The 20,602-nt window shown below is 44.8% G+C and overlaps 2 protein-coding genes across 2 annotated transcripts in view; both read left to right on the top strand.

Annotated features, from left to right (window-relative positions):
* The first annotated feature begins 1,344 nt into the window (after nucleotides 1-1,344).
* fn1a (fibronectin 1a) lies at nucleotides 1,345-7,022 on the top strand. The gene is made up of 6 exons (XM_065018242.1): nucleotides 1,345-1,724; nucleotides 1,916-2,041; nucleotides 3,044-3,181; nucleotides 4,654-4,785; nucleotides 4,970-5,107; nucleotides 7,015-7,022. The coding sequence occupies exons 1-6, from the start codon at nucleotides 1,586-1,588 to the stop codon at nucleotides 7,020-7,022; spliced, it is 681 nt and encodes a 226-aa protein (XP_064874314.1). The 5' UTR covers nucleotides 1,345-1,585.
* Nucleotides 7,023-7,036: 14 nt separating this feature from the next.
* Nucleotides 7,037-20,602, top strand: part of LOC115121478 (fibronectin 1a) — an 85,911-nt gene continuing 72,345 nt past the window's right edge. Inside the window, exons 1-7 of the mRNA XM_065019653.1 lie at nucleotides 7,037-7,155; nucleotides 8,781-9,002; nucleotides 9,810-9,992; nucleotides 10,661-10,837; nucleotides 16,149-16,304; nucleotides 16,557-16,685; nucleotides 17,245-17,388. Of these exons, the coding sequence (XP_064875725.1) occupies nucleotides 7,074-7,155; nucleotides 8,781-9,002; nucleotides 9,810-9,992; nucleotides 10,661-10,837; nucleotides 16,149-16,304; nucleotides 16,557-16,685; nucleotides 17,245-17,388 (1,093 nt within the window). The 5' untranslated portion in view covers nucleotides 7,037-7,073. The remainder of the gene's footprint in view (nucleotides 7,156-8,780; nucleotides 9,003-9,809; nucleotides 9,993-10,660; nucleotides 10,838-16,148; nucleotides 16,305-16,556; nucleotides 16,686-17,244; nucleotides 17,389-20,602) is intronic.

The following is a 20,602-nucleotide window of genomic DNA, read 5'->3' as shown; positions in this document are numbered from 1 at the left end:
AGGTGCATCCTGTTTCCATTGATCATCCTTGAGATGTTTCTACATCTTGACTGGAGTCCACCTGTGGTAAATTCAATTGATTGGACATGATTTGGAAAGGCACACACCTGTCTATATAAGGTCCCACAGTTGACCGTGCATGTCAGAGCAAAAACCAAGCCATGAGGTCAAAGGAATTTTCTGTATACCTCAGAGACAGGACTGTGTCAAGGCATGTTATATTCTACTCCCTGTATATAGACATGTTATTTTCTACTCCCTGCATATACACATGTTATATTCTACTTCCTGTATATGCAGACATGTTATATTCGACTTCCTGTATATGCAGACATGTTATTTTTATTTGTTATCCACTGTGCATTTATTGCTCGCGTCACTATCCATTAATATATAATCTTTAACGCTGCATTGTTGAAATGGGCCAATAAGTAAGCGTTTCACTGTTAGTCTACCTACACCTGTTGTTTTTGAAAGATTTGACAAATATGTGAACCTGACTATTTTCCTCGAAAGTACGTAACGTCACGATTTCATATCTATAAGATATTACAGAGGACAAGTTCATTATCTCAAATTCTAGCTTGTTGTTCACGTAATTCGTGCTGAAATTGGGTTTTGTTTTAACGCCCAATAGACTCCCATCGAAGGAGATGTCGTTGTCTGAGTGTACCCAGAAAGCACCGCGTGGCACACTGACGGTGTACGGGCTGCGGACACAGTGGGCGTTACAGCAGGACGGTCTAATGGAGTGTCCCATCTCCTCAAACTTACCTCCCGCCATAGTCTTTCTCCTTTCCATCACATTTAAAGGGATTTATTGGCATGGGAAACACATGTTTACATTGCCAAAGCAAGTGACGGAGAAATAAACAAAAGTGAAAAAAACAAATGTGACAGCAAACATTAACACACACAAAAGTCCCAAAATAATGGATACGTTTAAAATGTCATATTATGTCTATATACAGTGTTGTAAGTTAATGTACAAAAGGGAAAATAATCATAAATATGCGTTGTATATGTTTTCTCTCCTTGGAAGTATTCTATAAGTAGGAGGAGTTTAGTCATTTATCCAAAATATCCCGTACCGGTCTTTTCCCCACTTCTAAATCAGATTTCTAACATTGTAAATTAAAAGTAGCCTAACTGTCTAGTCATAGCTTCTATTTGAAGATACTAATGTATTCCTATTTTACGATACTGGATAAATTGACGGTCATTTTTTTATTTTAATTTGGGGAGGATGATTCGTGACCAGTGTATTTGACGTGTGTTTATCGTTGGTGTTGTTGGACCCTCCTCCATCCCCAGTAGAAAGCGATGCCCAAATAAAAGCGCTCACTAGTTTGGGAGCCTATTAGGAGCGGTACGGCTGAGAGACTGGCGGGGCAGGATACTATCCGAGGAGGTTGTGTGCAAAAAAAAGGGGAGAAAAGAAACATTTGGTTTCACGAACAGTACAACCGAACTAGCCTCCGAATTCACCGTGGATCTTTCATGGGTTTCGTATTTTTAGAAGCGCTACATCAAACTACCGCTAAGATTACACATTTCCCCCAGATTTCCCCGTCCCGTAATCAATATGTCCAGTAGCCCTATTATCAGGGTTCTGGTGGTGCTTTGCATCGGGACCGCTGTGAACTGTATGCCGAACAGGAAAAGCAGACGGCAGGCTCATCAGGGAGAAACCAGAATTCCTTCGGTATCATCCGTCTCTCAAGGTGAGGTTTTCATACTTTTTTGTAAAACTGTATTATTTGTAAAAGGGTTTGGTAGTCTATTATAGAATAATATCTTAAAAGGTTTATTGTATGTTTAGTATTTTTGAAATGTCTATTATTATTATTATTATGATAAACATGGATTGTGCCAATCTACTTGGAAGTGTAACAAGTTGACGTTCCTTCCCTAGACGGCTGCATTGATAATGGACAGATGTATAACATTAACGACCAATGGGAGCGTTCCTATCTGGGCACGATGTTGGTCTGCACTTGTCACGGAGTTGCGGGAATTAAGTGTAAAACAAAACCCGAAGGTGAACGTGCATTTCTACTTCTTTATATATGGTCAATGCAAGTCCTTTGTCTCTTACCATTTTGTAAATGTCAGTTAACTTATGTAAAATAATTATTGCAATGATCGAAGTTTAAATATGCTCTCTCAGGGTACCTTTGTCACTAACTCCACGTATAGGCTCTGTGTCATCTGTAGAGAGAGTGTAACTACTCTTGATGCTATTGGGTCATCTGTAGAGAGAGTAACTGCTCTTGATGCTATTGGGTCATCTGTAGAGAGAGTGTAACTGCTCTTGATGCTATTGGGTCATCTGTAGAGAGTGTAACTACTCTTGATGCTATTGGGTCATCGGTAGAGAGTGTAACTACTCTTGATGCTATTGGGTCATCGGTAGAGAGTGTAACTGCTCTTGATGCTATTGGGTCATCGGTAGAGAGTGTAACTGCTCTTGATGCTATTGGGTCATCGGTAGAGAGTGTAACTGCTCTTGATGCTATTGGGTCATCGGTAGAGAGTGTAACTGCTCTTGATGCTATTGGGTCATCTGTAGAGAGAGTGTAACTGCTCTTGATGCTATTGGGTCATCTGTAGAGAGAGTGTAACTGCTCTTGATGCTATTGGGTCATCGGTAGAGAGAGTGTAACTGCTCTTGATGCTATTGGGTCATCGGTAGAGAGTGTAACTACTCTTGATGCTATTGGGTCATCGGTAGAGAGTGTAACTGCTCTTGATGCTATTGGGTCATCGGTAGAGAGTGTAACTGCTCTTGATGCTATTGGGTCATCGGTAGAGAGTGTAACTGCTCTTGATGCTATTGGGTCATCGGTAGAGAGAGTGTAACTGCTCTTGATGCTATTGGGTCATCGGTAGAGAGTGTAACTACTCTTGATGCTATTGTGTCCTCTGCTTCGAGTTCTCCTAGGATAAATATATAATCTTTGTGTGTTCATCTTGTCTGTGTTTCTGTGTGCACACCCAGTGACTAACGAAACCCGTAACATACCCCAAATATGTTCCACAGCTGAGGAGACCTGCTATGATAAGATCAACGCCAGGTCTTATCTGGTTGGTGAGACCTATGAGAGACCCAAAGAGGGCATGATCTGGGATTGTACATGCATTGGCTCTGGCCGGGGGAAAATCAGCTGCACCATTGCCAGTGAGTGGGCTCGTGTGTGTGTGTGTGTGTGTGTGTGTGTGTGTGTGTGTGTGTGTGTGTGTGTGTGTGTGTGTACCAGTGAGTGGGCTAGTTAATCTCGTTAAATCTCCATAACACATCGAGACCTCACAGTATGTGATGTAGTCTCTGCAGCTGGATGGGTGTCTGTCTGATTGTGTCTGTCTGATACTGTCTGTCTGCCTGACTCTCTATCTGCCTGACTCTCTATCTGCCTGACTGTGTGTGTCTGCCTGCCTGACTGTGTGTGTCTGCCTGCCTGACTGTGTGTGTCTGCCTGCCTGACTGTGTGTGTCTGCCTGCCTGACTGTGTGTGTCTGCCTGCCTGACTGTGTGTGTCTGCCTGCCTGACTGTGTGTGTCTGCCTGCCTGACTGTGTCTGTCTGCCTGACTGTGTCTGTCTGCCTGCCTGACTGTGTGTCTGCCTGCCTGACTGTGTGTCTGCCTGCCTGACTGTGTGTCTGCCTGCCTGACTGTGTGTCTGTCTGCCTGACTGTGTGTCTGTCTGCCTGACTGTGTGTCTGTCTGCCTGACTGTGTGTCTGTCTGCCTGACTGTGTGTCTGTCTGCCTGACTGTGTGTCTGTCTGTCTGCCTGCCTGACTGTGTGTCTGTCTGCCTGCCTGACTGTGTGTCTGTCTGCCTGCCTGCCTGTGTGTCTGTCTGTCTGCCTGACTGTGTGTCTGTCTGTCTGCCTGACTGTGTGTCTGTCTGTCTGTCTGTCTGCCTGACTGTGTGTCTGTCTGCCTGTCTGCCTGACTGTGTGTCTGCCTGACTGTGTGTCTGTCTGTCTGCCTGACTGTGTGTCTGTCTGTCTGCCTGACTGTGTGTCTGTCTGTCTGCCTGACTGTGTGTCTGTCTGTCTGCCTGACTGTGTGTCTGTCTGTCTGCCTGACTGTGTGTCTGTCTGTCTGCCTGACTGTGTGTCTGTCTGTCTGCCTGACTGTGTGTGTCTGTCTGTCTGCCTGACTGTGTGTCTGTCTGTCTGTCTGTCTGCCTGACTGTGTGTCTGTCTGCCTGCCTGCCTGTGTGTCTGTCTGTCTGCCTGACTGTGTGTCTGTCTGTCTGCCTGCCTGTGTGTCTGTCTGTCTGCCTGACTGTGTGTCTGTCTGCCTGTCTGCCTGACTGTGTGTCTGCCTGACTGTGTGTCTGTCTGTCTGCCTGACTGTGTGTCTGTCTGTCTGCCTGACTGTGTGTCTGTCTGTCTGCCTGACTGTGTGTCTGTCTGTCTGCCTGACTGTGTGTCTGTCTGTCTGTCTGCCTGACTGTGTGTCTCTGTCTGCCTGACTGTGTGTGTCTGTCTGTCTGCCTGACTGTGTGTCTGTCTGTCTGTCTGTCTGCCTGACTGTGTGTCTGTCGTCTGTCTGCCTGACTGTGTGTCTGTCTGTCTGCCTGACTGTGTCTGTCTGACTCTGCCTGTCTGTGTTAAAATGTCTCACTGTGCTCTATCTCCCAGACCGTTGTCATGAGGGGGGTGAGTCCTATAAGATTGGGGACACGTGGAAGAGACCTCATGACACTGAGAGCTATATGCTGGAGTGTGTCTGTCTGGGCAACGGCAAGGGAGAGTGGACCTGTAAACCTGTTGGTGAGCATTGGGAAAGGACTTTTCACCTGGGGTTGTATTTATTAAAGCACACTGTAGCAAAACTTAGTGCAACAAACGTTTATTGGATAAGTATAGATGGTACCTACAACCTGCAACTGGAGTGATAGCTGTCAAAACAAACACGGCATCATAAGACCCTCTCTCTCTCTCGTCCTGTCCGCAGCGGAGCGTTGCTATGACAACACGGCGGGGACATCCTACGTGGTGGGTGAAACCTGGGAGAAACCGTACCAGGGCTGGATGATCGTAGACTGCACCTGTCTAGGAGAGGGGAGTGGCAGGATTACCTGTACCTCTAGAAGTAAGAGACTCACACACACCTGTCTAGGAGAGGGGAGTGGCAGGGTCACCTGTACCTCTAGAAGTAAGAGACTCACACACACACTGTCTAGGAGAGGGGAGTGGCAGGGTCACCTGTACCTCTAGAAGTAAGAGACTCACACACACACACACACTCTGTCTAGGAGAGGGAGTGGCAGGGTCACCTGTACCTCTAGAAGTAAGAGACACACACACACGCACACACACACACACACACACACACACACACACACACACCTGCACACACACACACACACACACCTGTCTACACACCTGTACCTCTATGCCCACACACACACCTGTCTAGGAGAGGGGAGTGGCAGGATCACCTGTACACTCTAGAGCTGGATCCCATTTTCATTGGCCTCTGCACACACCTGGTTCAGTAGACCTAATGAAGGGAAAACACCTGTACCTCTAGAAGTAAGAGACACACAACTGTCTAGGTGAAAAAGAATGTAAATGATCTGTACCTGGAAATTATAATTGTTCCGTTTTTAAGTGATTTAAAAAAACCTTAGGAGACATATCCTGTAATTAAAACCCAATGCAATTCTATAACATTATGAAACGTGGTACATAATACCTCTACCACTGCCCATTATCCTGTTAGTGAGGGAAACTGGGCACCTGTATTCATAAGGTCAAAACACCTGTCTAAAATAATTTGCAACAGAACTAAACACACATCTTCTATTGGACAGGGTCATTCCTCTAGGCAGTCACACCCTGTTCTCCTTTCCCTAGAGAGGGGAGTGGCAGGACACACTGTCTACGTCCCTATCGTAAGTAAGAGACACCTGGACACCTGTCTAAGAGGAGTGGCAGGTCACCTGCTGCAGTGTCTGTGTACGAGACACACACACACACCTGTCTAGGAGAGGGAGTGGAGGTGTACCTCTAGAAGTAGAGACACGCACACCTCCATGGCAGGATACCGGACTGGGTGAGTCTACTACACACACCTGTCTGTGAGTGAGTGGTGTGACCTGTACCTCTGTGTGAGACTCACACACCCTGTCTAGGAGAGTGTGTGTGGGTCACCTGTACCTCTAGTGTGTGTGTGTGTGTCTAGGAGAGGGAGGCAGGGTCTCCTGTACCTCTAGAAGTAAGAGACACACACACTGTCTGTGAGGGGAGTGGCAGGGTCACCTGTGTGTCTCTAGTGTTTGTGTGTCTAGGAGAGGGGAGTGGCAGGGTCACCTGTCTGTGTGTAAGTCACACACACACCTGTGTGTGGCAGGATGTGTCTCTGTGTTTGTGTGTGTGTCTCTGTGTTTGTGTGGCAGGATTACCTGTCCTCTGTGTTTGTGTGTGGAGTCTCTGTGTGTGTGTGTGTGTGAAGTAAGAGACTCACACACACACCTGTCTAGTGTGTGTGTGTGGGTCTCTGTGTGTAGTGTGTCTCTGTGTGTGTGTCTAGGAGAGTGGTGTGGCAGGGTCACCTGTCCTGTGTGTGTGACTCTGTCTGGAGAGTGGAGTGGCTCTGAAGTGAGTGTGTGTATGTGTCGCGTATACACACCAGCTGGATCCCATTTTCATTGGCCTCTGCAAGGTGTGTGTGTGTGTGTGTGTGTGTGTGTGTGTGTGTGTAGACCTAATGAAGGGAAAACTTCAGCTTAACTGTGAAAAAGAATGTAAATGATCTGTGTGTGTTATAATTGTTCCGTGTGATTTAAAAAAAAAAAAAGTTTTATTTTTCTGTGTCTCTTATGTGGTACAGTGTACCACTGCCCATTATCCTGTTAGTGGCGCTAAACTGGGCTGTATTCATAAGGTCAAAATGTAGCAAAATAATTTGCAACAGAACTAAAATCAGCATCTTATTGGACAATTCCAGGCAGTCACTACCCTGTTCTCCTTTTCCCTCAGATCGTGTGTGTCCAGGACACTGACGTGTGTCTCGTGTTGGAGACACCTGGAGCAAGACGGACGCCAGAGGTCACATGCTGCAGTGTCTGTGTACGGGGAACGGGCGTGGCGAATGGAAGTGTGAGAGACACGCCTCCCTCCATACTACCGGACTGGGTGAGTCTACTAGTGTGTCTGTGTGTGTGTGTGTGTGTGTGTGTCTCTGTGTGTGTGTGTGTCTCTGTGTGTGTCTCTGTGTGTGTGTGTGTGTGTCTCTGTGTGTCTCTGTGTGTGTGTCTCTGTGTGTGTGTTAAATATCTGTGTGTGTGAGACTCTGTGTCCCTCCATACTCTGGACTGGGTGAGTCTTCTAGTGTGTGTGTGTGTGTCTCTGTGTGTGTGTGTCTCTGTGTGTGTGTGTCTCTGTGTGTGTCTCTGTGTGTGTGTGTGTGTGTGTCTCTGTGTGTGTGTGTCTCTGTGTGTGTCTGTGAGTGTGAGTGTGTGTGAGTGTGTCTCTGTGTGTGTGTGTGTGTGTGTCTCTGTGTGTGGAAGTGTTAAATATATAATGTGTGAGAGACACGCCTCCCTCCATACTACCGGACTGGGTGAGACTACTAGTGTGTGTGTGTCTCTGTGTGTGTGTGTGTCTCTGTGTGTGTGTGTGTCTCTGTGTGTGTCTCTGTGTGTGTGTGTGTGTCTCTGTGTGTGGAAGTGTTAAATATATAATGTGTGAGAGACACGCCTCCCTCCATACTACCGGACTGGGTGAGACTTCTAGTGTGTGTGTGTGAGTGTGTGTGTGTGTGTGTGTGTGTGTGTGTGTCTCTTTGTGTGTGTGTCTCTTTGTGTGTGTGTCTCTTTGTGTGTGTGTCTCTGTGTGTGTGTGTGTGTGTGTGTGTGTGTGTCTCTGTGTGTGTGTGTCTCTGTGTGTGTGTGTCTCTGTGTGTGTGAGTGTGTGTGTGTCTCTGTGTGTGTGTGTGTGTGTCTCTGTGTGTTTGTGTGTGTGTCTCTGTGTGTGTGTCTCTGTGTGTTTGTGTGTGTGTCTCTGTGTCTCTGTGTGTGTGTGTCTCTGTGTGTTTGTGTGTGTGTCTCTGTGTGTGTGTGTTTGTGTGTGTGTCTCTGTGTCTCTGTGTGTGTGTGTGTTTGTGTGTGTGTCTCTGTGTCTCTGTGTGTGTGTGTGTGTTTGTGTGTGTGTGTCTCTGTGTGTGTGTGTTTGTGTGTTTGTGTGTGTGTCTCTGTGTGTGTGTGTTTGTGTGTGTGTCTCTGTGTCTCTGTGTGTGTGTGTGTGTGTCTGTGTGTGTGTCTCTGTGTGTGTGTGTCTGTGTGTGTGTGTGTGTGTGGGTGTGGAAGTGTTAAATATATAATGTGTGAGAGACAGATGGCTGTTATTCCTCATCTTTCCCCAGATAGCTTGTGGTTGAACTGCATTGTAATTACAAGCCTCTACCAACATTTTAAAAGCGACAGATTCTCTTTTGGGATTTTTCCAGGAGATTTTTCCGGACACAGGATATCAATTGAACATTATAGGGTGGTGCTTAATCGGTTTCTGGGTAAACTATCCCGTAAACTAGTCAAAGCAAATTAGTTAATCTACACTGTATTTAAACTTCTGTTGACTGGAAACATGGTTCCTGTGTGCTGTTTTAAATGTTCCCCCACTCAGGATCTCTTTTTTTACTTTCGTAGTGTGCACTTACAAATGAGTCAACCCAAATCTAGTGCTATACATTTTTACAAACAATGTCACTGACTGAAAGTGCCCCCCCCCCCAACCCAACCCCTTTCCCCATCCATTTCCAGGCACGGGGTCCCGTGTGATCACTAACATCCAGCCGGCTGTGTATCAGCCCCACCCCCTTCCCCAGCCCGGCCTGGAGCCTCACCCCGGTCTAGCCCAGGAAGGGGCCTGCCAGATGGACGCGGGGGTGGCCTACGCCCTGGGGATGAGGTGGATCAAGACCCAGGGAAGCAAACAGATGCTGTGTACCTGCCTGGGCAACGGGGTCAGCTGTGAGGAGTGGGGTACGTCTTCGTAGTCTTATTCATGTGAATTCATGCCTGCATCTAATGGTTTAATTTTGGTCCATGCACCACAAGTTCTGAACAGTGATTTTAATAAAAGAAAGAAAGAAAGGGAATTATTCATGCCAGGCCATTATTATTATTATTTTTAAAGCTACTGAGTAAGATTTCCATTAAAACATTTTAATTTTTTATTCACATGGTAAATAAATGAGAAAGTTGATCTTGAAACTGTCAATGTCTCTGAGGTACTAAATACATGTGTATATATAGTTTGTTGGTTCAAGTTGATTTGAAACAATGAATACATTGGAAATATTACTGATCAAAGCTCTAACAATAAAATCAGGCAGCTTGCATCAGTCAGCAATCTTTCAGACACTGTTCTGGTTCTTTTCTGACACTGTTCTGGTTCTTTTCTGACACTGTTCTGGTTCTTTTCTGACACTGTTCTGGTTCTTTTCTGACACTGTTCTGGTTCTTTTCTGACACTGTTCTGGTTCTTTTCTGACACTGTTCTGGTTCTTTCTAGACACTGTTCTGGTTCTTTCTAGACACTGTTCTGGTTCTTTCTAGACACTGTTCTGGTTCTTTCTAGACACTGTTCTGGTTCTTTCTAGACACTGTTCTGGTTCTTTCTGACACTGTTCTGGTTCTTTCTAGACACTGTTCTGGTTCTTTCTAGACACTGTTCTGGTTCTTTCTAGACACTGTTCTGGTTCTTTCTAGACACTGTTTTGGTTCTTTCTAGACACTGTTTTGGTTCTTTTCGGACACTGTTCTGATTCTCTGTGTTTGTGTTTACAGAGGGCCCAGCCCCAGTGTACGGTGGGAACTCCAATGGTCAGCCCTGTGTGTTCCCCTTCACCTTCATGGGGAAGACACACCACTCCTGTACCTCAGAGGGCCGCCCAGATGGGCAGCTGTGGTGCTGCATTTCTTCTGACTGCGAGACAGAACAGAAATTCTCCTTCTGTACCAAGAAGAATGGTGCGATTTTTGTAAAATATTTGATTTACAGCTTTTTACATATATATATATATATATATGTGTGTGTGTGTGTGTGTGTGACTCTCTTTTCTGAACCTAAAAAAAATAGTGAACAGAGTGGCAACACGAGTAGAGCAAGCGTTTCAGCTGATAAGCCTATGATCTGTGGGAGCTCAACACAAACATATGTTGAATGGTGATCTCAACCCTGAGCGTTTTCCAGCAGAGTCACTAGAATTCTAGCCAGCCAACATCATTTAACATCTGGCTTTTATTAGAATGGGACTTACTATCCAGGTTTCTTTGGGTAGTTTAACTTACTCATATCCTGCATCCCCAATGGCACCTTATTCCCTACATAGTGTACAAATATTGACCATGGGCCCATAGTGCACAACTTTCAACCATGGACCCATAGTGTACAACTTTTAACCATGGACCCATAGTGTACAACTTTTGACCATGGGCCCATAGTGTACAACTTTCGACCATGGGCCCATAGTGTACAACTTTCAACCATGGACCCATAGTGTACAACTTTCAACCATGGACCCATAGTGTACAACTTTTAACCATGGACCCATAGTGCACAACTTTTGACCAGGGTCCTATCTAGGTAACATGATGTCATCTGGGACACGCCCTCATCCTGTCTGTTGTGTTTGCAGTGATGGTGACAACCAGAGGAGGAAACTCTAACGGTGCTCTGTGTCAGTTCCCCTTCCTCTACAACGGGAGAAACTACACGGACTGTACCGCGGACGGGCGCCGGGACGGCATGAAGTGGTGTGGAACCACCACCAACTATGACGGCGAACAGAGGTTTGGCTTCTGCCCCATGGCTGGTGAGTGCTGTGGTCTCGTTTCTCTTTTTGCCAGACAACGTACAACGCGACGATAGTTATTGAAGCAGCCAGTGGTCGTCCCGTCGCCTGTAGTCCCTGCAGTGTGACGATCCAGTCAGATGTAGCCGTAGACTTTAACAAGGACTTTGAGCTGTTAGTGGAAAGTGGCACCAACTCATCTCCTATATACAGCTGAAGTCAGACGTTTACATACACCTTAGCCAAATACATTTAAACTCTGTTTTTCACCATTTTTGACATTTTAATCCCAGTAATAATTCCCTGTCTTAGGTCAGTTAGGATCACCACTTTATTTTAAGGATGTGAAATGTCAGACTAATAGTAGAGAGAATGGTTTATTTCAGATTTGATTTATTTCATCACATTCACAGTGGGTTAGAAGTTTACATACACTCAATTAGTATTTGGTAGCATTGCCTTTAAATTGTTTAACTTGGGTCAAACGTTTCGGTTAGCCTTCCACAAGCTTACCACAATAAGTTGGGTGAATTTTGGCCCATTCCTACTGACAGAGCTGGTGTAACTGAGTCAGGTTTGTAGGCCTCCTTGCTCACTCACACGCTTTTTCAGTTCTGCCCACATTTTCTTTGGGATTGAGGTCAGGGCTTTGTGATGGCCACTCCAATACCTTGACTTTGTTGTCCTTAAGCCATTTTGCCACAACTTTGGAAGTATGCTTGGGGTCGTTGTCCATTTGGAAGACCCATTTGCTACCAAGCTTTAACTTCCTGACTGATGTCTTGAGATGTTGCTTCAATATATCCACATTATTTTCCTACCTCATGATGCCATCTATTTTGTGAAGTGCACCAGTCCCTCCTGCAGCAAGCACCCCCACAACATGATGCTGCCACCCCCGTGCTTCACGGTTGGGATGGTGTTCTTCAGCTGGCAAGCCTGCCTCTTTTTCCTCCAAACATAACAATGGTCATTATGGCCAAACAGTTCTATTTTTGTTTCATCAGACCAGAGGACATTTCTCCAAAAAGATCTTTGTCCCCATGTTCATTTGCAAACCGTTGTCTGGCTTTTTTTTATGGCGGCTTTGGAGCGGTGGCTTCATCCTTGCTGAGAGGCCTTTCAGGTTATGTCGATATAGGACTTGTTTTACTGTGGATATAGATACTTGTGTGCCTGTTTCCTCCAGCATCTTCACAAGGTCCTTTGCTGCTGTTCTGGGATTTATTTGCCCTTTTCGCACCAAAGTACGTTCATCTCTAGGAGACAGAACGCGTCTCCTTCCTGAACGGTATGGCGGCTGCATGTTCCCATGGTGTTTATACTTGCGTACTATTGTTTGTACAGATGAACGTGGTACCTTCAGGCGTTTGGAAATTGCTCCCAAGGATGAACCAGATTTGTGAAGGTCTACCATTTTTTTCTGAGGTCTTGGCTGACTTCTTTGGATTTTTCCCATGATGCCAAGCAAAAAGGGACTGAGTTTGAAGGTAGGCCTTGAAATACATCCACAGGTACACCTCCAATTGAATCAGAAGCTTCCAAAACTATGACATACTTTTCGGGAGTTTTCAAATCTGTTTAAAGGCACAGTCAACTTAGTGTATGTAAACTTCTGACCCACTGGAATTGTGATAGAGGGAATTAATTATAAGTGAAGTAATCTGTCTGTAAACAATTGTTGGAAAAATGACTTGTGTCATGCACAAAGTAGATGTCCTAACCGACTTGCCAAAACTATAGTTTGTTAACAAGACATTTGTGCAGTGGTTGAAAAATGAGTTTTAATGACTCCAACCAAAGTGTATGTAAACTTTCTACTTCCACTGTATATACTGTATATATATATATATTGTATTCTACTGTATCTTAGTCTATGCTGCTCTGACATTACTCATCATATATATATATATATATATATATTGTATTCTACTGTATCTTAGTCTATGCTGCTCTGACATTACTCATATATTTATATATATTGTATTCTACTGTATCTTAGTCTATGCTGCTCTGACATTACTCATATATTTATATATATTGTATTCTACTGTATCTTAGTCTATGCTGCTCTGACATTACTCATATATATATATATATTGTATTCTACTGTATCTTAGTCTATGCTGCTCTGACATTACTCATCATATATTTATATATATTGTATTCTACTGTATCTTAGTCTATGCCGCTCTGACATTACTCATATATATATATTGTATTCTACTGTATCTTAGTCTATGCTGCTCTGACATTACTCATCATATATATATATATATGTATTCTACTGTATCTTAGTCTATGCTGCTCTGACATTACTCATATATATATATATATTGTATTCTACTGTATCTTAGTCTATGCCGCTCTGACATTACTCATATATATATATATATTGTATTCTACTATATCTTAGTCTATGCCGCTCTGACATTACTCATATATATATATATATATATTGTATTCTACTGTATCTTAGTCTATGCTGCTCTGACATTACTCATCCATATATATATATATTGTATTCTACTGTATCTTAGTCTATGCTGCTCTGACATTACTCATCATATATATATATATATTGTATTCTACTGTATCTTAGTCTATGCTGCTCTGACATTACTCATCATATATATATATATATATATTGTATTCTACTGTATCTTAGTCTATGCTGCTCTGACATTACTCATATATATATATATATTGTATTCTACTGTATCTTAGTCTATGCTGCTCTGACATTACTCATATATATATATATATATTGTATTCTACTGTATCTTAGTCTATGCCGCTCTGACATTACTCATATATATATATATATATTGTATTCTACTGTATCTTAGTCTATGCCGCTCTGACATTACTCATCCATATATATATATATTGTATTCTACTGTATCTTAGTCTATGCCGCTCTGACATTACTCATCCATATATATATATAGTATTCTACTGTATCTTAGTCTATGCTGCTCTGACATTACTCATATATATATATATATATTGTATTCTACTGTATCTTAGTCTATGCCGCTCTGACATTACTCATATATATATATATATTGTATTCTACTGTATCTTAGTCTATGCTGCTCTGACATTACTCATATATATATATATATTTTATTCTACTGTATCTTAGTCTATACCGCTCTGACATTACTCATATATATATATATATTGTATTCTACTGTATCTTAGTCTATGCTGCTCTGACATTACTCATCATATATATTTATATATTCTTAATTCCTTTACTTAGATGTATGTGTATTAGGTATTTGTTGCGATATTGTTAGATATTACTTGTTAGATATTGCTACAATGTCGGGATCTAGAAGCACAAGCATTCCGCAATAACATCTGCTAAACACATGTATGTGACCAATACAGTTTGAATTGAATCGTTTTTTGCCTAGTGGTTAAGAGCATTGGACCAGTAACCTAAAGGTCGTTGGTTCAAAAGTACAGAGACGACTAGGTGAAAAATCTGTCGACGTGCCCTTGAGCGCAAGGCACTTAACAGACACGCCAATTAAATTAAGGCGGAGTGGAGGGAACCATGTGTTGTGTATTTTTTTTTTTTTTTTTTTTACAGTAGATGCTCGCCTTTTTAAATCAAATCAGTGTTTTTAAAATGCCCTCTGTTGTCTTAGAACACAAAAGGGTTCTGCCTTTTAAACAAACACATTTTGAAAATGGTAATGATATGTCTGAGGCCATTGAAGCAGTGTGGGAGGTTCCCTCTACTTCTCTGCTCTCCCTCTTTAACATGGCCTCGATCTCTGCCTTCTATTTGTTCTTTTGGGGATTTTTTTACACAATCAGTCAATCTCCCTTTGGCTGAATGGGTCAGTGGTAAATTCACACGCCTGTTGAAAGTACTGACCAGTTATTGAGTTTAAGTGCAGTCATTAGGCGCCTGGGTAAATTACCATGAGAAAGGGTACTGTTTGGCCTGTAAAGAGTTAATGGTGATTCTTATCACTGTTTTTAGCCTCCCAGCTGGGCTAAAGGGGCCCAGGCAGACCTAGCGGAGACCCAGAGCCTGGGCTCCCACGCCAGAGCCAGAATTCCAGGCCTAGAGCCCAGACCACCAGAACCAGAGTAATGAAACCTGACCCAGAGCCTAGACTCAGAGAGAGGGAGAGACTCCCAGATCCTAGACCCAGAGAGAGGGAGAGACTCCCAGAGAGAGGGAGAGACTCCCAGAGGGCGGGCCAGAGAGAGGGAGAGACTCCCAGAGCCTAGACCCAGAGAGCGGGAGAGACTCCCAGAGCCTAGACCCAGAGAGCGGGAGAGACTCCCAGAGCCTAGACCCAGAGAGCGGGAGAGACTCCCAGAGCCTAGACCCAGAGAGCGGGAGAGACTCCCAGAGCCTAGACCCAGAGCCTAGACCCAGGGAGAGACTCCCAGAGCCTAGACCCAGAGAGCGGGAGAGACTCCCAGAGCCTAGACCCAGAGAGCGGGAGAGACTCCCAGAGCCTAGACCCAGAGAGCGGGAGAGACTCCCAGAGCCTAGACCCAGAGAGCGGGAGAGACTCCCAGAGCCTAGACCCAGAGAGCGGGAGAGACTCCCAGAGCCTAGACCCAGAGAGCGGGAGAGACTCCCAGAGCCTAGACCCAGAGAGCGGGAGAGACTCCCAGAGCCTAGACCCAGAGAGCGGGAGAGACTCCCAGAGCCTAGACCCAGAGAGCGGGAGAGACTCCCAGAGCCTAGACCCAGAGAGCGGGAGAGACTCCCAGAGCCTAGACCCAGAGAGCGGGAGAGACTCCCAGAGCCTAGACCCAGAGAGCGGGAGAGACTCCCAGAGCCTAGACCCAGAAAGAGGGAGAGACTCCCAGAGCCTAGACCCAGAGAGCGGGAGAGACTCCCAGAGCCTAGACCCAGAGAGAGAGAGAGACTCCCAGAGCCTAGACACAGAGAGCAGGAGAGACGCCCAGAGGCTAGCCAGAGGTCACCGTGTTTCTTCCTGAAAGAGACTACAGAGAGAGACTCTTCACTGCCTGTCTGGTCTCCAGGGCAGCCAGCTGCAGTCAGCCTCGTCTACACTGCACCTCTTTCTCTGTCGCCAACTCTCCACACAGACAGACCTCCTATCTGTATCTCGTTCAATTAGGAAGACCGGCCCCCACAGAGACCTTTTATGTGTAGATAACCCTTCAGAGGATTATTATGTTAAGAACATCTGTTTGTCGTTCAACTTTTAAAAGTTTAATTTGACCTACTGCTCCAGGAGTTCTATATGTTCTGAGATCTAACATTCTAGAAGTTTTAAACATTATATCTTCTGAATTCTAACTTCTAAGTTCTCTGTCCTCTTAGCTCACGAGGAGGTGTGTACGACCAGCGAGGGTGTGATGTACCGTGTGGGAGACCAGTGGGATAAACGCCACGACGTCCTGGGACACATGATGCGCTGTACCTGCGTTGGGAACGGTCGTGGAGAGTGGAGCTGTATCGCTTACTCCCAGCTCAAAGGTAATAAAAATAGGATTTTAAATACATTTTTTTACAGCTCCTTTCTAATACACATGAAAGTAGGTGAGAGGTCATGCATACCACGTAGAACGTGTGGTGTACAGCCGGGCCTCATTCTCTTCCTTCCCCCCCTTGACCCGAACACTTTGATGTTCTCAGATCTGTGAAGGTGGAAGCAATATGGGGGAGGAAGCGGTAGGGAGAGAATTTGGAGCAGCTGTTTTTGACGTTGTGTAATTCTTCCTGTCACAGATCAGTGTATTGTGGACGGGGCGACCCATGAGGTGAATCAGACCTTCACTAAACTTCATGAAGAGGGCTACATGATGAACTGTACCTGTTTCGGACAGGGCCGAGGGCGCTGGAAGTGTGACGCCATTGGTGAGTTTATAGTTCATACAAACCTAGCATTTTTTTTAAATTATGGACCAAGCTATTAATTTGTGGCAGTATCAATTCTTACTGTGCTTGACTAGCCTGGTTCCCATATCTGTTTGTGCTGTCTTAAACTCCTATTCTAGCCTGGGTCCCATATCTGTTTGTGCTGTCTTAAACTCCTATTCTAGCCTGGTTCCCATATCTGTTTGTGCTGTCTTAAACTCCTATTCTAGCCTGGGTCCATATCTGTTTGTGCTGTCTTAAACTCCTATTCTAGCCTGGTTCCCATATCTGTTTGTGCTGTCTTAAACTCCTATTCTAGCCTGGTTCCCATATCTGTTTGTGCTGTCTTAAACTCCTATTCTAGCCTGGTCCCATATCTGTTTGCTGTCTTGACAACTCCTATTCTAGCCTGGTTCCAGATACGTTTGTGTTTTGTCTTACTAACTCCTCCTCCTCTGGTCGTTGTCACGCCAATACACCATAAACAGAGAGTAGTTCACTACATAGGCTGTCATGTTGGACACAGCCTAAATCTCACCGTTTTAATATCTGTTCTCAGACCAGTGCCAGGAGCCAGAGACCAGGGTGTTCTATCAGATCGGCCAATCATGGGACAAGCTGATCCACAGCGTCATGTACAAGTGTTATTGCTATGGCAACGGTATCGGCGAGCTCAGCTGTGAGCCCCAACAGTCTTTCCCAGGTAAGAAGTCAACATCGCTAAGCCCCGATCTATAGTGGTCACAATACTACACTGTACTACTGGAAAATGTTCTCTGTGTGGGTACATTCAACCATCTTTCCCTGGTAATAACTAATATCACTAGCTAGGCGTGGTCACTACTGCTGAGCGATTTTAAGCAAAATTTAGTTTATTAAACTTTTTATTTAATTTTTTAAATTAACCTTTTAACTAACCAATGCACGGTTTTCTCTAGAGAGAAATCAAATCATTCACGAGATAAATTAAGTCAAGAACGGAGACGGATAGCATGCACACGGACTATGAGAGAGGAATGTACACCACACAGCGATGAGGGACAGAGACTGTTGGTGAGGTAGCTCTACCCCATTGACAGTAGTAGTTGTTGGTCATAAAAGCAGTCCTGAAAGTGTGCCTTATGTACTTTTGAAGAACTAGTCAAATGATTTATCTGTGGTGCAGCATATTTAGGCAGCTAGCTAGCTACCTACAGTAGCCTAGCTGACAGTAGCCTAGCTGACGGTAGCCTAGTTGACGGTAGCCTAGTTGACGGTAGCCTAGTTGACGGTAGCCTAGCTGACGGTAGCCTAGCTGACGGTAGCCTAGCTGACGGTAGCCTAGCGTAGCCTAGTTGACGGTAGCCTAGCGTAGCCTAGTTGACGGTAGCCTAGCGTAGCCTAGCTGACGGTAGCCTAGCTACATAGGATGACTCAAAGACAGTACAGTATGGGGAGCACAGAGACAGCGTTTAGATGGTCTGGATGACTGCTGCTGTCTGAGATGAGATGAAATGACCTGAATTAAAAACAATAGTCAGCAAATAGAAAGGAAGGAATTTACTCAACTGAAATATTTTATCGTAATTTCTACCCAATGTGGACCAGACGGAGACCATGGAATGTTTTCAATATTTTGGAGATTGAATGTTTACAATTTATGGGCTTTTTATGTAATTATTTCATAATGCATTTAATGTGCTTGTTAGTTTTTTTTTTTTTTCATAACCGAACCGACCTCAGGAAAAGCATGACTGGTTCAGCACTGTGTTGTCGGTAGGATGGTCGCAAGACTACTACTGTATGTTGTTGGTGTGGTTTGTTTTCTGTTGAAATATGTTGTTACAACTATATAACTTCCCTGTGGTGGGCTGGAGGAGGAGGCCCCGACTCCACTAGAAATGTCAAGTACATCAAATTGGGTTGGATGCAATACTCTGTGTGGCCCTTAAGGTCTACTGGGTGATATAATACTCTGTGTGGCTCTTCATGGTAAGGTCTACTGGGTGATTAATACTCTGTGGCCCTTCATGGTAAGGTCTACTGGGTGATTAATACTCTGTGGCCCTTCATGGTAAGGTCTACTGGGTGATTAATACTCTGTGTGGCCCTTCATGGTAAGGTCTACTGGGTGATTAATACTCTGTGGCCCTTCATGGTAAGGTCTACTGGGTGATTAATACTCTGTGGCCCTTCATGGTAAGGTCTATGGGGTGTTTAATACTCTGTGTGGCCCTTCATAGTAAGGTCTATGGGGTGATTAATACTCTGTGTGGCCCTTCATGGTAAGGTCTACTGGGTGATTAATACTCTGTGTGGCCCTTCATGGTAAGGTCTACTGGGTGATTAATACTCTGGCCCTTCATGGTAAGGTCTATGGGGTGTTTAATAATCTGGCCCTTCATGGTAAGGTCTATGGGGTGTTTAATAATCTGGCCCTTCATGGTAAGGCCTACTGGGTGATTAATCTTCCTGGAACGTCTGTTCTTCAGGGTTTCCATTACGTACTGATCTAGGATCAGTTTTCCCTCCTTCAATCCCATCCTTAACCAGTAGTGGGGGGAAATGCAAAACAAAAATGACCCCAAGATCAGCATCTAGGGGCAACTTCACCCTACAACCAATATGTGTTTCTTCCCTCCACTGTTACTCTTCGTTCCCATGTGACAGGAAAAACCTCGCTGCATTTCTGATCTGTGTTTTCTCTCCACAGCGCGCCGTCACGCTTGTAATTTAGCAGAAAAGAAACAATTATCCTACTTCAGTCATTAAACCCCCACACACACACACACACACCCTGTTTGTTTGAGACTTTGTTCACATCTTTGAAGTGGAGGGCAAAGAGAGGGGGAGGCTGGCACTAGTTGGTATAGCCGCCATCTCCTCCCTTTTTTCTCAGGCCTTTGTTGTTAGTTGGTGTTGAGGTGTGAGTGGAGGTGGTGGATATGCCAACTTATGCAAGCCTCCCCCTCTTCTCTCTGCCCTCCACTTCAAAGTCAAGTTGTGAACAAAGTGGGGGGGCAGGCAGGTTTAACACTCTGAAGCAGGATGTTTAATCAAATTAATAGTTTAATTTGTTAGTTTTTTCTGGGCATTGTGGAGAGAAAGCACAGATCAGAGATACGAGTTTTCCTCTCTCTACCTCGCTCCTCTTCTTCTCCTCCCTCTCTTCTTCTCCCTCTTTCCTCCCTCCCTCCTCCATCACCTCTCTCCACCTCCCTCCTCTTCTCCTCCCTCCCTCCTCTTCTCACCTCCCTTCCACCTCCCTCTCTTCTCCTCCCTCCCTCTTCTCTTCTCCTCCCTCCTCTTCACCTCCCTCTCTTCTCCTCCCTCTTCTCTTCTCTTCTCCTCCCTCCTCTCTTCTCCTCCCTCCTCCATCACCTCTCTCCACCTCCCTCCTCTTCTCCTCCCTCCCTCCTCCATCACCTCTCTTCACCTCCCTCTCTTCTCCTCCCTCCCTCTTCTCTTCACCTCCCTCCTCTCTTCTCCTCCCTCCTCTCTTCTCCTCCCTCCTCCACCACAACCCCTCTCCTCTCCTCTCCCTCTACCATCTCCTCTCAGGTCTTTTGTTGTTAGTTGTTAGTGTAGGGCTAGCTCCTCCAGCGGTGCTGACTGATGTTTAGTCCTCTCATGTCTGTGGAAAACCATTAACTCTCTGTCTCTGTTGCCACCTCTTCTTTGTTTTATGACTCAGCCCTTTACTGGTAACAAGCTCAATGTTGAGAGATGTTTACAGAAGCAGTCTGTTCTTCTAGCAGTCATATGAACCCCTGTCTCCTCTTATTTCTCTAGCACATTTTACTGTAGAGGTGCTCAGGACAGGGTTTCTACCATCCTGAAAATCCTTGGAAAAGTAATGGAATTTTTAAAGGAATTTTAAAGGCCTGGAAAAGCAATGAGAATTGATTTATGTAATTTTATTTAGGCACAGTTAAAAA

The sequence above is a fragment of the Oncorhynchus nerka genome, linkage group LG1 (genome assembly GCF_034236695.1).
Source record: "Oncorhynchus nerka isolate Pitt River linkage group LG1, Oner_Uvic_2.0, whole genome shotgun sequence".
In the NCBI taxonomy this organism is placed as follows: Eukaryota; Metazoa; Chordata; class Actinopteri; order Salmoniformes; family Salmonidae; genus Oncorhynchus; species Oncorhynchus nerka.
The sequence above is the reverse complement of the archived record's forward strand: the minus strand, read 5'-3'. Positions and strand labels throughout refer to the sequence as shown.